This window comes from Hemitrygon akajei, unplaced genomic scaffold (assembly GCF_048418815.1).
Source record: "Hemitrygon akajei unplaced genomic scaffold, sHemAka1.3 Scf000167, whole genome shotgun sequence".
Classification (NCBI taxonomy): Eukaryota; Metazoa; Chordata; class Chondrichthyes; order Myliobatiformes; family Dasyatidae; genus Hemitrygon; species Hemitrygon akajei.
This window is the reverse complement of record NW_027332053.1, coordinates 794334-809714: the sequence shown is the minus strand read 5'-3', so window position 1 is coordinate 809714 and position 15381 is coordinate 794334. Positions and strand designations below refer to the sequence as shown.

At 44.8% G+C, this 15381-nt stretch overlaps 2 protein-coding genes across 2 annotated transcripts in view; both read left to right on the top strand.

Moving 5' to 3' along the window:
* The first annotated feature begins 312 nt into the window (after window positions 1–312).
* On the top strand, window positions 313–10486 carry LOC140724141 (uncharacterized). The gene is made up of 2 exons (XM_073038617.1): window positions 313–364; window positions 6513–10486. Exon 2 carries the CDS (start codon window positions 6910–6912, stop codon window positions 9289–9291), a length of 2382 nt encoding a protein of 793 aa, XP_072894718.1. The 5' UTR covers window positions 313–364; window positions 6513–6909; the 3' UTR covers window positions 9292–10486.
* LOC140724140 (uncharacterized) overlaps window positions 1177–15381 on the top strand; it is a 60109-nt gene continuing 45904 nt past the window's right edge. Inside the window, exon 1 of the mRNA XM_073038616.1 lies at window positions 1177–1197. The gene's annotated coding sequence lies outside the window, so the exon portion shown is untranslated. The remainder of the gene's footprint in view (window positions 1198–15381) is intronic.

Here is a 15381-nt window from a genome sequence, read left to right as displayed (position 1 = left end):
TCTACATTTCCAGCAACAGCAGAATCTCTTGTGTTTCATATCTGCATTTTTAAGAATATTCTACTTTGGCATTAAACACGCAGAAAGTTTGCTGATATTAATTGTATTCATTATGGGGGCTGTTTTCTGTGTTAAAAGAGCTGCTGAGTTTTCTATACACAAAAAAATTGATATGGACATGTAACTGGTGCCTGCGGAAACTTTTAATGGCACCGTGATTACCCAGAAAGCGCTGCGTTTGAAAAATTCGGCATCTTTGACGCCTGCGCTAAAGCCCCGATTGAATGCGCAGGCGTCAAAGATGCCGATTGTCCCGAATGTTGCGCATGCGCAGTTCACAAAAGGCCTCGGAAACTCGGCGCAGGTAAGAACGATTTTCTGGGTCAGCCTTTACAACACCGACTGAGGGACAATTGCAGTGAGTCCAGTCACTCGACCCTCAATCCCGGCACAGTCCTGCTCTCGTCCCTCTTTCTCAGCCCCACGATCCTTATTCGGACCCCGGGGAGCTTCCGGCTGATGAGGGAATGGGAACAGATGGATCTCTCAGACAGAGCTGAGCTCCAGCTATCTAAATGTAAGGATTGGGAACTCGGAGATAGGGCACAACAATCTTTTACATCAGCTGTTGAGAAAATCACATTTGTTTTAACTCCAATCCCAAACAGGAGAAAATCTGCAGATGCTGGAAATCCAAGCAACACACACAAACTGCCGGCGGAGCCCAGCATTAGTACTCTTTTCCATAGATGCTGCCTGGCCTGCTGAGTTCCTCCAGCATTTTGTCTGTGTTGCTTTGTTCCACTTCCTCCTGGTCTGAACTTTTCTGCCCGTGAGAACATGTTTTGATTCATTCTCTCTGGGAAGGTAATTATATCAAACAGCTTTTTGCCCTGGGCAACGATTAGTTTTCACATCACAAATGTGTCAGATGTCTCCAATGAGACAGACTACTGCCCTTCCCTTCACATTCATTGGCATTGCCATCAATGAGTTCACCATGAGTTCACCTAGGGGAGGGTTCGGGGAAATATTTATGTACAATACAGAAACTGGTATTATCTGTGTCTATTGTGGAGATGCAAAAGTTGCTGGAGAATTTACAAGTGGGAAAAAGTGGAGTGATACTTGGATATGTGACTTTTTGAAGTGTAATTTAGCAAGAAAACCACATATGGACAAAGTACAAAAGCTCTGGTGAGAAAATCCTTCATTACCCGTTACAGGCCTGTTACACAGGTTGTGTGAGAGTGCAGGTGAACTTGATCAGACCCAGAGGAGATCAAAGTTCTTTTCAACAGTGATTTGCTAGCTGTTAAAATGAATACCTCTCTATATAAAATTCACTGTGCACATGTTGACACTGGATTAAAAAAATGCACAATACAGGCTTCATGTGCACACTGGTCATTAGAAATTAGAGGGGACATTGGTGGGAAGGTGGGGCGACCTCCATTGTCCCTGTTGCCCTCACCTACAAGATGTGCATCCAGATGCAGCTTGTAACCCTGCACTTAAGGAGTTGGAGCTGGAAATGGATGAATTCCGGATCATCCAAGGAGTTGGAGGAGGTGATAGATATGATATGAAGAGAGGTGAGTTACACCCAAGGTGCAGGACACAGGAAACTGGGTGAGAGTCAGGAAGGGGAATGAGGTTAAACAGCCCTCACAGAGTACTCTTGTGGTCAACCCCACAACAACAGGTAGACCACTTTAGAAACTGGTTGGGGGGGGGGGGTGGGTTAGTTAGGGGAACAGAACAAGAGGGGACTAATACCTTTGTGGTAAGGCTTACTACAGCTAGTGTCGGGGAGGGGGGGCTGATGTGGTTAAAATAAGTTGTAGGGGGAATGGGAGCCAGAATGAGAGAACAGATAGTGGAAAGGGTGAATTGAATTGAATTTATTACATACATCCTTCATATACATGAGGAGTAGAAATCTTTTGGTTACGTAAATGTGCAATGTGTAATTTGTAGTAATTCATAATAAATAGTTTGCACTTAGGACAGTCAGTATAACATAGAAATCAATTAATCAGTCTGATGGCCTGGTGGAAGATGATGTCCTGGAGCCTGCTGGTCCTTTTGCTGTGGTACTGTTTCCTGGATGGTAGCAGCAGGAACAGTTTGTGGTTGTGGTGAATTGGGTCCCCAGTATCCTTTGGGCCCTTCTTCCTCAGTACAGCTGTTCACCCTCTCAACAGCAAAGGGATTTACCCTGTCTCCATTCCTTCTGTAATCCACAACCAGCTCTTTAGTTTATATGACATTGAGGGAGAGGTTGTTTTCTTGACACCAGACAGATGTTGTTCAGACCTGTTAATTTGTAACAGCTTCCCAATATTTTTTGCTCTATTATTTACCCTCTCTTTAGCTTTTATGTTGGGTTTGGCTTCTCATTTCAGCCATGGTTGTGTCCTCCTGCCATTCTAATGCTTCACTGGGATGTATCTACCATGCACCTCCCGAATTGTTCCCGGAAACTCCAGCCATTGCTGCTCCATCGACATTCCTACCAGTTTCCCCTTCCAATCAATTTTGTCCAGCTTCTCTGTCATAGAAACCTGGAGAAGTTCAGTGCAGAAACAGACCATTTGTCCATCTAGACAATGCTGAAAACATTTAAGCTGTCTGATGCAATGACCTGCACTGGGACGATAGCCCTCCATACCCCTACCATCCAGCTGCCTATCCAAACTTCACTTAAATGGTGAAATCGAGCTCACATGCACCACTGTGCTGGCATCTCATTCCACACTCTCACAGTCGATTCAGTGAAGAGCTTTCCCACATGTTCCCGTTAAATTTTCACCTTCCTCACTTACCCATGACCTCTGGTTGTCATCCCACCCAACCTCAGTGGAAAAAACCTGCTGCATTTACCCTATCTGTACCCTCATAATTTTGCATACTTCCAACAAATCCTCAAAACAATGTATAGTTTCCTTGTTTATGCTTAGAGCCTTGTTTAGGTGCATAAGATGATGAGGGGCATTGATCATGTGGATAGTCAGAGGCTTTTCCCAGGGCTGAAATGGCTAACAGGAGGGGGCATAGTTTTAAGGCGCTTGGAAATAGATACCGAGGGAAAGTCAGGGGTAAGTTTTTGCATAGAGAGTGGTGTGTGGGTGGAATGCACTGCCAGCAGCGGTGGTTGAGGCAGATACAATAGGGTCTTAGACAGGTACATGGAGCTTAGAAAATAGAGGGCTCTGCGCGAGGGAAACTCTAGGCAGTTTCTAGAGTAAGTTGCATGGTTGGCACAACATTGTGGGCTGAATGGTTTGGAATCTGCTGTGGATTTCAATGTTCTGTGTTGAACAGTGAAATAACTTTGGCTATCCTACAACCCTCTGATAACCACCCTCCCCCCACCCCCCATTCACTAAGGATGATTTGGTTATCTCTGCTAGGGGCCCGACAATTTCTGCACTTGCCTCCTGTAGGGTCTGAGGGAGCACCATGTCATGTCTTTTTCCACACTCCCATAGACCCTGTGTCCATCTCCTGAGTAAATAGAGATGAAAACATATTTAACATCTCCCCCATCTGCTTTGGTTCCTCACGTGGATTGCCATTCCGGTCTTCCAGAGGATCAACTTTGTGCCTTACAATCCTTTTGCTCTTAATCTATCTCTAGAATCCCTGAGGATTATCCTTCATCTTTTTTGCGACAGCAACCTCATGCCTTCTTTTAGCCATCCTGATTTATATCTTATTTGTTCTCTGGCATTTCTTATCCTCCATAAGTACCTACCTGCCTATCCCTGTTATACAACTCCATTTTGTGCTTCACCAGGGTCTCAATATTTCTTGAAATCCAAGGTTCCCTACAGTTTCTATCTGTATCTTTTATTCTGAGAAGCACATACCCACTTTGCTCTTTCAAAATTTCACTTTGAAGGCCTCCCACTTACCAAGCACACCTTTGCCATAAAGCAGCCTGTCCCAGTCCACAGTTGCCAGATCCTAGTATCTTAATTCCAGGTGTTGATCCATTCCCTGAACACATCCACCTTTCCTATCATGCTCCTTGCATTGAGATATACAGGGTTCAGCATATTCACTGCACCATGCTCAACGTTTTTCATTCCTGACCTTGTCTGAGGTCTGAACAACATCTGTCTCCACAACCTCTCCTCTATCTGTTCTGTCATTCCCCCTGCAACTTTAGTTTACCCTCCCCCATGCCCCACCTCCCACCATGCAGCTCTATCACCCCTTTGGTTTTCATCTCCCAGATCAATAAAAAGGAGGTGCATACAGGCAGATAGGAACAAATGGGCTACTTATGAGATACAGGAAATTCAAGTGAACACTGATGAAAGAAGGCATGAGGTTGCCCCAGCAGACAAGGTGAAGGAGAATCCTCATGGATTCTGCAGATATGTTAAGTGCAAAAAGATTGCAAGGGAAAAAATTAATCCTTTGCAAAATCAGAATGATAATCCGTATGAGGAGACAAAATAGATGGGGGAGATTTTTTCTGCATTCGTATTTACTCAGGAGGTGGACACAGAGTCTATAGAAGTGAGGCAAAGCAGCATCAACTTCATGGAGACTGTACAGATTACAGAGGTGGAGGTGTTTGCCGTCTGAAGGCAAATTGCCATGGATAAATCCCCAGGGCCTGACAAATTGTTCCCTCGGACCCTTTGGAAGACAAGTGCAGAAATTGTCGGGGCCCAAGCACAGATATTTAAATCATCCTTAGTGACAGGTGAGGTACTGGAGGATTGGAGGACAACCAATGTTGTTCCGCTGTTCAAGAAAGGCTCTAAAAATAAACTAAGAAATTGTACATTGGTGTGCTTGACATCAGTAGGGGAAAAGTTATTGGAACTTATGTGCAGGAACCAGATATATAAGTATTTGGATAGATGTGAATTGATTAATGATAGACAACATGGCTTTGTGCTTGGTAGTTCATGGCTCACCAATCTTATAGAGTTTCTCGAGGAAGTTATCAAGAAAGTGGATGAAGGCAAGGCAGTGGATGTTGTCTACATGGACTTCGGCAAGGCACTTGACAATGTCTCATATGGGAGGTTGGTCAAGAAGGTTCAGTACTCAGCATTCAAGATGAGATAGTAAATTGGACGAGACACTGGCTTTGGGAGAAGCCAGAGTGTGGTAGCAGATGGTTGCCTCTCTGACTGGAGGCCTGTGACTAGTTGTGTGTCATAGGGATCAGTGCTTGATCTGTTGTTGTTTGTCATCTATTTCAGTAGTCTGGATGATAGTGTGGTTAACTGGATCAGTAAATTTGTGGATGACACCAAGATTGGGGTGTAGTGGACAGCGAGGAAGACTATCATGGCTTACAGTGCGATCTGGACCAGCTGGAAAAATGGTTTGAGAAATGGAAAATGAAATTTAATGCAGACAAGTGTGAGGTGTTGCACTTTGGTAGGACCTACCAGTGTAGGTCTTATACAGTGACTGGTTGGGCACTGAGGAGTGTTGTAGAGGAAAGGGAACCGGGATGTCTGTAATTCACTGAAAGTGGTATCACAGTTAGATAGAGACGGAAAGAAAGATTTCAGCCCATTGGCCTTCATGAACCAAAGCACTGACAACAGTAGATAGATGAAAGTTGTAAAAGAGGTTCCGAGAGTTCAGAGAAAATTCACAAGGATTTTGCCAGGTCTGGAGGACTTGGGTTATGAGGAAAGATTGAGCAGGTTAGGACTTTATTCCTTGGAATGTAGAAGATTGAGGGGAGATTTGATTGTGATAGAGGGGCATAGATAAAATGCAGGCTGGCTTTAACCACGGAGATGGTGTGGAACTACAACCAGAGGCCATAGGTTAAGGGTGAAAGGTGAAATGTTAAGGGGAACATGAGGGGAAACTTCTTCACACAGATGGTCATCTGGGTGTGGAATGAGCAGCCAACACAAATGGTGAATGCGAGCTGGATTTCAACATTTAAGGAGTTTTGTGTAGGTACCTGAATGGTAGGGGTGTGGGAGTGGGGAGTTTAAATAGTTTAGCACAAGCTAGATAGCCCAAAGGGCCTGTTTCTTTGTTGGTACTTTTCTGCAAGAGCCTTTAACAGCTGTGCGGACCAACCATTCATCTCAGCAAGAGATTTTTATAAGGCATTAAAACTGTGGCACTTTAAGTTAATAATACATATAAGAAAATCCCAGCTGCACGTCAAGAAAGACTATTTGTGTGAGAATTTTTCAGTTACTGTGTGGCGAGGCACCCATGCAGCTCAGCAGGAACAGGGAATAATACCAATGGAGGGAGACAAACTGAGCCAAGGCACAAATTGGAGACCACAGAAATGCCCCATTCCTATAGAAACAAGAAGAGCATCAGGGAATTGATGGTTATTCCAGATACCAGCACTGTGCCCAGTTAGAAGATGATTTCTCTGTCCAACTTGGGTGGAACCTCACTGTAACAGTGTGATGCTGGATCAGACCTTGGCAACTCAAGTAATCTCATCCGAAATGTTGTCCTACACCCAGTGATGGATTTTGTAAATCTTTTTACAGGTTAAAAACGAGAAGGAATTTGTCTCCCGGAAGCTCAGACATGGCACACCAGTTTTGCTGTCTCTGTCTAGATATTTAAGAAGTGAAGCAAGGGATTCAATCGACCATCCTACCTGATCAGACTACGGGGCAGGATTCACTCAGTCATTTGTCCAACTGGCACGCCCGTCATTTTACACAGGGGAGAGCCCATTCTTCTGCTCAGACATTGAGAATGGATTCAGTCAGTCATCTCAACTGAAAGTACATCAGCAAGTTCACACTGGGCAAGGTCATTCACCTGCTTAGTCTGTGTGTAAGAAAGCACTTAGTCTGTCATCCCACCTGTGGACACACCAGTCAGAAGCTGGTCATCTGCTGAATTTCTGGGAAAGGATTCACTCGGTCATCTGACCTGATGGCACACCAGCGAGTTCAGACCGGGGTGCGGCCGTTCACTTGCTCGGACTGTGGGATGAGATTCACTCGGTCATCCACCCTACAGAGTCACCAGCGAGTTCACACTGGGGAGAAGCCATTCACCTGCTCAGTCTGTAGGAAGGGATTCACTCAGTCATCCAGCCTACAGAGTCATCAGCGAGTTCACACTGGGGAGAAGCCATTCACCTGCTCAGACTGTGGGAAGGGATTCACTCGGTCATCTGACCTAATGGCTCACCAGCGAGTTCACACCGGGGAGAGGCCATTCACCTGCTTGGACTGTGGGATGAGGTTCACTTTGTCATCTCACCTACTGACACACCAGCGAGTTCACACTGGGGAGAAGCCGTTCACCTGCTCAGTCTGTGAGAAGAGATTCACTCACTCTTGCACACTACTGATACACCAGCGAGTTCACACCGGGGAGAAGCCGTTCACCTGCTCAGTCTGTGGGAAGGGATTCACTCAGTCAGCCAACCTGCAGAGTCATCAGCGAGTTCACACTGGGGAGAAGCCATTCACCTGCTCAGAATGTGGGAAGGGATTCACTCTGTCATCCCAACTACTGAGTCACCAGCGAATTCACACTGGGGAGAAGCCATTCATCTGCTCAGTTTGTGAGAAGAGATTCACTCACGCTTCCAGCCTACGGAGTCATCAGCTGTTTCATACTGGGGAGAAGCCATTCACCTGCTCAGTCTGTGGGAAGGGATTCACTCGGTCATCTGAACTGAAGGTACATCAGAGAGTTCACACTGGGGAGAGGCCGTTCACCTGCACAGACTGTGGGAAGGGATTCACTTGCTCATCTACGCTGAAGGTGCATCAGCGAGTTCACACTGGGGAGAGGGCGTTCAGCTGCTCAGTCTGTGGGAAGGGATTCATTCAGTCATCCAACCTGCAGATACACCAGCGAGTTCACACTGGGGAGAAGCCGTTCACCTGCTCAGACTGTGGGAAGGGATTCACTCGGTCATTTGAGCTAATGGCTCACCAGCGAGTACACACCGGGGAGCGGCCGTTTACCTGCTCGGACTGTGGGAAGGGATTCACTTTGGCATCGAAACTAGTGAGACACCAGCGAGTTCACACTGGGGAGAAGCCGTTCACCTGCTCAGTCTGTGAGAAGAGATTCACCAACTCTTCCACCCTACAGAGACACCAGCGAGTTCACACTGGGGAGAAGCCTTTCATCTGCTCAGTCTGTGGGAAGGGATTCACTCGGTCATCCCACCTACAGAATCATCAGCGAGTTCACACTGGGGAGAAGCCGTTCACCTGCTCAGAATGTGGGCAGGGATTCACTCAGTCATCCCACCTACAGAGTCATCAGCGAGTTCACACTGGGGAGAAGCCGTTCACCTGCTCAGTCTGTGGGAAGCGATTCATTCAGTCATACACCCTGCAGATACACCAGCGAGTTCACACTGGGGAGAAGCCATTCACCTGCTCAGAATGTGGGCAGGGATTCATTCAGTCATCCCACCTACAGAGACATCAGCGAGTTCACACTGGGGAGAAGCCATTCACCTGCTCAGAATGTGGGAAGAAATTCACTGATTCATCCACCCTACAGAGACACCAGCGAGTTCACACTGGCGAGAAGCCGTTCACCTGCTCAGTCTGTGAGAAGAGATTCACCAACTCTTCCAGCCTACTGACACACCAGCGAGTTCACACTGGGGAGAAGCCTTTCACCTGCTCAGTCTGTGGGAAGGGATTCACTCGGTCATCCCACCTACAGAATCATCAGCGACTTCACACTGGGGAGAAGCCGTTCACCTGCACAGAATGTGGGCAGGGATTCACTCTGTCATCCCAACTACTGACACACCAGCGAGTTCACACTGGGGAGAAGCCATTCACCTGCTCAATCTGTGGGAAGGGATTCACTCAGTCATACACCCTGCAGATACATCAGCGAATTCACACTGGGGAGAAGCCATTCACCTGCTCAGAATGTGGGCAGGGATTCACTCAGTCATCCCACCTACGGAGACATCAGCGAGTTCACACTGGGGAGAAGCCATTCGCCTGCTCAGAATGTGGGAAGAAATTCACGGATTCATCCACCCTACAGAGACACCAGAAAGTTCACACTGGGGAGAAGCCGTTCACCTGCGCAGTCTGTGGGAAGGGATTCACTCAGTCAGCCAACCTGCAGAGTCACCAGCGAGTTCACACTGGGGAGAAGCCATTCACCTGCTCAGAATGTGGGAAGGGATTCACTCTGTCATCCCAACTACAGAGACATCAGCGAGTTCACACTGGAGAGAGGCCATTCACCTGCTCAGAATGTGGGAAGAAATTCACTGATTCATCCACCCTACAGATTCACCAGTCAGTTCACACATTCTGAGCTTTTCACCTGCTCAGAATGTGGGAAAGGATTCATTCAGTCATCCCAACTACTGGCACACCAGTCAGTTCACATTCTTATTAATGCCTTGCTTTTGCTTGCTGAGGACATTCATTTTAAGAGAGAGAGTGATTAAGAAGTCAAATCAGTCTGGCTTGCAGCTTGTTTACATCGCTCACAGCTTGTTTAGATTTAACCGAGGACTCAGACACTCAGAGTCAGGCGGAGATGAAGGAGGAAAAATGGAAGGATCGAAACCAGGGAACTAGTAGCCAAGGGTCACTGCTTAGAGCTTTCCTATGCCCACAAGGGTGGGTTAAGTATCAATTCACCATACATCGAATGTGTGGTTATCACCTCATTTGATCCTTAGGTGTGGATCCGAATTGGCGTATCCTGTGAAGACCACTTATGTGTTAACCCTTGTCTGGGTGTAATGTGATAATTTACTTGAAGATGATACCCCTTGTGACAAGTCACTTTCGGTGATAATTCGTATGTGATTTGAAACGACAACGGATAAAGTCTACAGCGACTGTTCTCTCATTTTACCACAATGGAACCTTTGGAATTCGATGTAATTGCCCCCTCTCGACATTTACCCTGGATTACAAATATTTCTCTTTCATCACCTATTCCGTGGATGAACTGAACTTCCATACTTTACCATCTCAAGACTCTAAGCCTTGTTTCCGTCGAGCTCAATAGTTTGGGAGTTATATTTACACACATATATACACATAACACTGTTAACTTTTATTTATCTTGCTTAATTTACTTTGTTATAAGTAGATACTAATAAAGATAGTGGTTTTAACATCAAAACCAGACTCCAGGAGCAGTCAATTGCTGCTGGTTCATTTCTAAAGCTTTTGTTTCTAGGTTTTTGTTCGTAACAAAATTGGGGCTTGCATCTGGGATATGAACAAATTTGAGGGTGTGTTGATTAATTATTGATTTCATTGGAGAAATCCCTTTTGATTTATTTGTGTGTGCAAAATCAGCAGCAATGGATGTTGTTATATGTCTGGTAGCACCAACCTCTGAGGCATTAGAGGACGTCAGAAGGATCGTGTTGTTGTGTATTGCGAAAAGGTTTAAAATTGCTAAGGTGAAATTGACAATGAGGAAGGCACAGATGCAGAGGATTATAACTGAATGTTATGTATTTGAGGGTGTGTTTAACATGGAGGAGTTGGAGGTGTTTCCTAAAAGTAAACCTAGTGAGCTTGAGCTCCATTACAAGTTAGAAAAGTTAAAGATGGAGGCTGCGGAAAGGCAGAGGCAGTTTGAGGCTAGAGAGGCAGAAAAACAGAGGGAGGACGCAGAAAGACAGAGGGTGTTCGAGCTGGAAAAGATAGAGAGATTGCAGCAAAGGGGTCTAGCGTTAGACTCTGGTGATAAGTCTGTGGGCAGTCGGGAAGTTAAATTGGTACCTCCACTTGACGAGGCAGAGGTTGATAAATACTTTCAGCATTTTGAGAAGGTTGCTCAGAGTTTAAAGTGGCCAAAAAGGGTTGGCCTATTCTCTTACAATGTGTAATTGAGGGGAAGGCTCAGCAAACCTATTCTGCTTTGACAGTTGATGAAGCAGCTGATTATGACATAGTGAAACAGGCTGTGCTCAAAGCTTACGAGTTGGTCCCAGAATCATACAGGCAAAAGTTTAGAAATTCAAGGAAATCTGTGAACCAGATTTATATGGAATTTGCTTGTGAGAAGTTTGTGTTTTGACTGCTGGTGCACATATAAAAATATAAATGATGATTTTAACAGCTTGAAAGCATTGGTTGTAATTGAAGAATTCAAAAGGTGTGTCCCTGATGACATAAATACGTATTTGGATGAAAAGGATGCTGCTACATTGCAGGAGTCTGCTAGATTAGCAGATGAGTTCGCTTTAACTCATAATGTTAAATTTACCCAGAATAAGAGTTTCCAAAAGAGTAGCAGGGATCACCAGGGTAAACCAGAAATTAAAGCTGGGACTAGTGACAAGAGTAACGATGAAGGGAAGCAGTTGAAGGAGAAATATTCTGGTTTGTCTTGTTACTGTTGTAATAAGCTGCTCATATGATGGCTAACTGTTCTATCCTGAATAAGAAAAACAAAAAGGAGGCAGTCCCAAATGCCTGTATTCAATATATTGAAGCACCTATAAACCCACAGGGTTCTGAACATTCTGTTGAGGCTCAGTTAAGGACTGAGAGGTCTGACCGAGTTAAGAAGGGATTTGATCATTTTATGTTAGATGGGTTTGTATAAGTAAAGGAACGGTCAACCCCAGTACCAGTGAAAATCTTTGAGATACTGGGGCTTCTCAGTCACTTATATTAGACAGCGTTCTAAAGTTTGGTGATGAGACTAACACTGGCGAGGTAAATCTTATTAAGGCATTGGGAGCGGCATTTTATTATAGGCATTGGGGCTTCTGTGCCATTGCACAAGGTAACTTTACAGTCAGGGTTGGTTTCCAGACCTGTTAAGATTGGATTATGTTCCAGTTTACCAGTGGAAGATGTTACTTTGCTGTTAGGGAATGACCTGGCAGATGGTAAAGTAGTTCCTGCAGTGCAGTTGACAACTAAGCCAACCACTGACGACCCAGAGATGGATTTTAACATTTATCCTTCCTGCGCAGTAACTCCAAGTATGGCTAAAAAGTCTGCTGATGCAGACGGTTCTGTGCAGCATGATTCTGATACCCATGATAGCCAAAATCGGGATTCAGGTTATGCTGACTTGTCAGGGACTTTTCTGCCTTCATTGTTTCAACAGGATTCAGGTAGTAAGTCTGATGAGAAAGACTTATCCCTGTCTAGGAAGGAGTTTATAGCAGAATAGAACCGGGACCCTGAGATTGAAGTTTTAAAAGAAACAGCTCTCTCAGATGATGAGATTAAGAAAATGCAAGTCGGGTATTATCTCAAGGATGGAGTGTTAATGAGGAAGTGGAGGCCACCTGCCATACCTGTGAGTGAGGAACGGACAGTTGTTCACCGAGTTGTAGTTCCTAAAGTGTATAGGATAGAAATGTTAACTTTGGCCCACAGTATGCCCTTAGGTGGCCATTTTGGAGTGAATAAAACTAAACAGGATTATGAAGGAATTTTACTGACTAATTTGAGGAAAGATGTTGTGATCTTTTGCAGAGCCTGTCACACTTGTCAAGTTGTGGATAAACCTAATCAGGTCACCCCAGTGGCCCCACTCCGGCCTATACCTGCATTCAGTGAACCCTTTTCCAAAGTTATTGTGGATTGTGTTGGCCCATTGCCAAAGACTAAAGCTGGCCATCGGTATTTGCTATCTATTATGAGTACCTCATCCAGATTCCCAGAGGCAATACCTCTCAGGAATATTAAAGCTCAAACTGTGACGAAGGCTCTTACCAAGTTTTTTACTCTATTTGGTTTGCCTAAAGCAATCCAGTCTGATCAAGGAAGTAATTTTACATCTGGTTTATTCCAGCAGGTGGTTTATGAACTGGGAGCTAAATGAATTACATCATCTGCATACCATCCGGAATCACAAGGGGCTTTAGATAGATTTCATTCTACCCTCAAAACAATGAATAAGACATACTGTGTTGAAAATGGAAAATACTGGGATGAAGGAATATATTTTTTTTGTTCACAGTAAGAGGGTCAGTACAGGAATCACTGGGCTTTAGTCCATTTAAATTTGTATTTGGTCACTGCGTGAGGGGACCTTTGACCTTGTTAAAGGAACAGTGGATTGTTGGGATGTACATGTTAACTTCTTAGACTATGTTTTGAAGTTCAAAAACAAACTACACCAGTCCTGTAGCCTAGCAAGACAGAACTTATAGATTTCTCAAAGCAAAATGAAGTTTTGGTTTGATAAGCAGGCTTGTGAAAGAAAATACCAGGTGGGGGGTAAGGTGCTTGCCTTATTTCCAATGTGGATGAATCCAGTTAAGGCGAAATTCAGTGGACCGTATGAAATAGTCTCTCAAGTAAATGACGTGAATTATGTTACTAAGACACCCGACCGACACAAACCAACACAGGTCGTACACATAAATATGATACAGACTTATTTTGACAAGCAGGCACCATCTATGGGTGTTGTTATCAAAACGTATGAATCTGGCAACCCTGAGAATGAAACAATTGACTCATCTGAGACTTTTCACAAGCTAAATATGGTCCCAGTTAGGCTAATGAACTCAGTTGTTCAAGAAAACATTGATAACAAGTTGGCTCATCTGCAGCCAAAGCAACAACAACAGCAGAAGAAATTAATTCTGAAGTTTAAAGGTTTATTTCCCAATGTTCCCAAGCAAACCACGGTCGCAGTACACGACGTAGATTTCGGACCAGCCAAACTGATTAAACAACACCCATATTGCATGAAGGTAGAAAAGTGTAAATTGGCTGAGCAAGAAATTGAATATATGCTGAACAATGGTATTATTAGGCCTGTGATTATGGACTGTGCCTCTAAGAACCATGTCTGTAAGAGAGAGAGAGAGAGAGAGAGAGAGAGAGAGACGAGCACAAGCGGCTTGTTACAGAGACAGATAGAGCGGAGGGCCTGCATGATGGACAGCTGGTGTTCAGCACAATGGTATTTAAAGGAGTGTTGCTGTTTGTTTTTTAGGACAGGCAGACACACAAAGGCTAGTGGGAAGAGTTGTCACTGAAGTTTTAAATGCCCACGGGGGGGGGGGGGGGTGAGGATCAGTTAAGAGGAATCAGTCTGTGCCTATTAGTGCATGTAAGAGCGACCCTGTGAAATCTGCTAGAAACCCTTGCCTGGGTTGGTAGATTGTCACTTGAAGATGCTGCTCTTAAGTTGGTCATGTTTGGCTAACTTGGAAGATTTGGAGGACATCGGAAGAGGGTCGATGACACCTGTTTGGATGCCAAATCTCTCACTCACTTCAATCCCGTGAACTGAACTAAATATCCTTACCGCACCAGCGTAAGACTGCATCATTTACCAGCTAAGTTTGGGAAATATATATTTACACCTATATATGCATAACACTGCTAGATTTTGCACTGATTATGGAAAGGTAAATGCAGTAACAAAAACAGATGCATATCCTATCCCTAGGTTGGATGATTACATCAATAAGGCTGGAAAAGCTAAATTTCTTACAAAGATTGATCTGCTGAAAGGGTATAGGTGTGTTCTATTGACGGACAAAGGTAGAGAAATTTCTGTGTTTGTGACACCTTCTGGGTTGTACGAATACAAAGTTTTGCTGCTTGGAATGAAAAATGCTCTAGGAACATTGCAGAGAATGACTGATTCTGTAATTCGAGGGTTGGAACACACAGATACCGATACTGATGACTTAGTCACAGGGAGTGACACTTGGGAAGAGCATATCTCTGCAGTAGAAAAGCTGTTTGACAGGCTTTCCCAGGCCAACCTTACAGTTAACTTACCGAAGAGTGAATTTGGCCATGTCACTGTGACCTATCTTGGCAATGTTGTAGGTCAAGGCAAATTGGTTCCTGTTCAGGCAAAAGTCCAGGCAATTTTCTGAAGTTTCTATTCCGACTGGTAACAAGGCTCTTGGAAGGTTTCTGGGAACAGTTGGATATTATCGTAAGTTCTGTAAGAACTTTGCTTGTATCGCTTTTCCGCTGAGTAATCTCCTGAAGAAGGGCGAAAAGTTTGTTTGGACCGAGCCTTGTCAGAAGATTGATTGAAAATTATTATTTGAGATTAGGCCAATCAGTGTAGTGTCGTCAACAAATTTAATTCACAGATTGGAGCTGTGAGTGGCGACACAAGTCGTGGGTGCACAGAGAGTAAAGGAGGGGGCCAGGGAGCAACCCTGAGGGGTATGTGTGCTGAGGGTCAGAGAGACAGAGGTGAGAGAGTCCACACTTAGCACCTGCTGACGATCTGACAGGAAGAGCGGGATCCAGCTGCACAAGGCAGGGTGAAGGCCAAGGTCTCTGAGCTTCTTGTCGACACTTCACGCCTTGGTATGGCTACTGCTCTGCCTATGATTGCAAGGAACTGCAGAGCTTTGGAGAACAGAGAACATCAGAGAAACAAGCATCTCCTCCATTGACTCTTCCTACACTTCCCCTACCTCAGAAA

Coding starts and splice junctions, on each gene's coding strand:
- LOC140724141 (XM_073038617.1), top strand. CDS start 6,910: ATGGCACACCAGCGAGTTCAGACCGGGGTGCGGCCGTTCACTTGCTCG.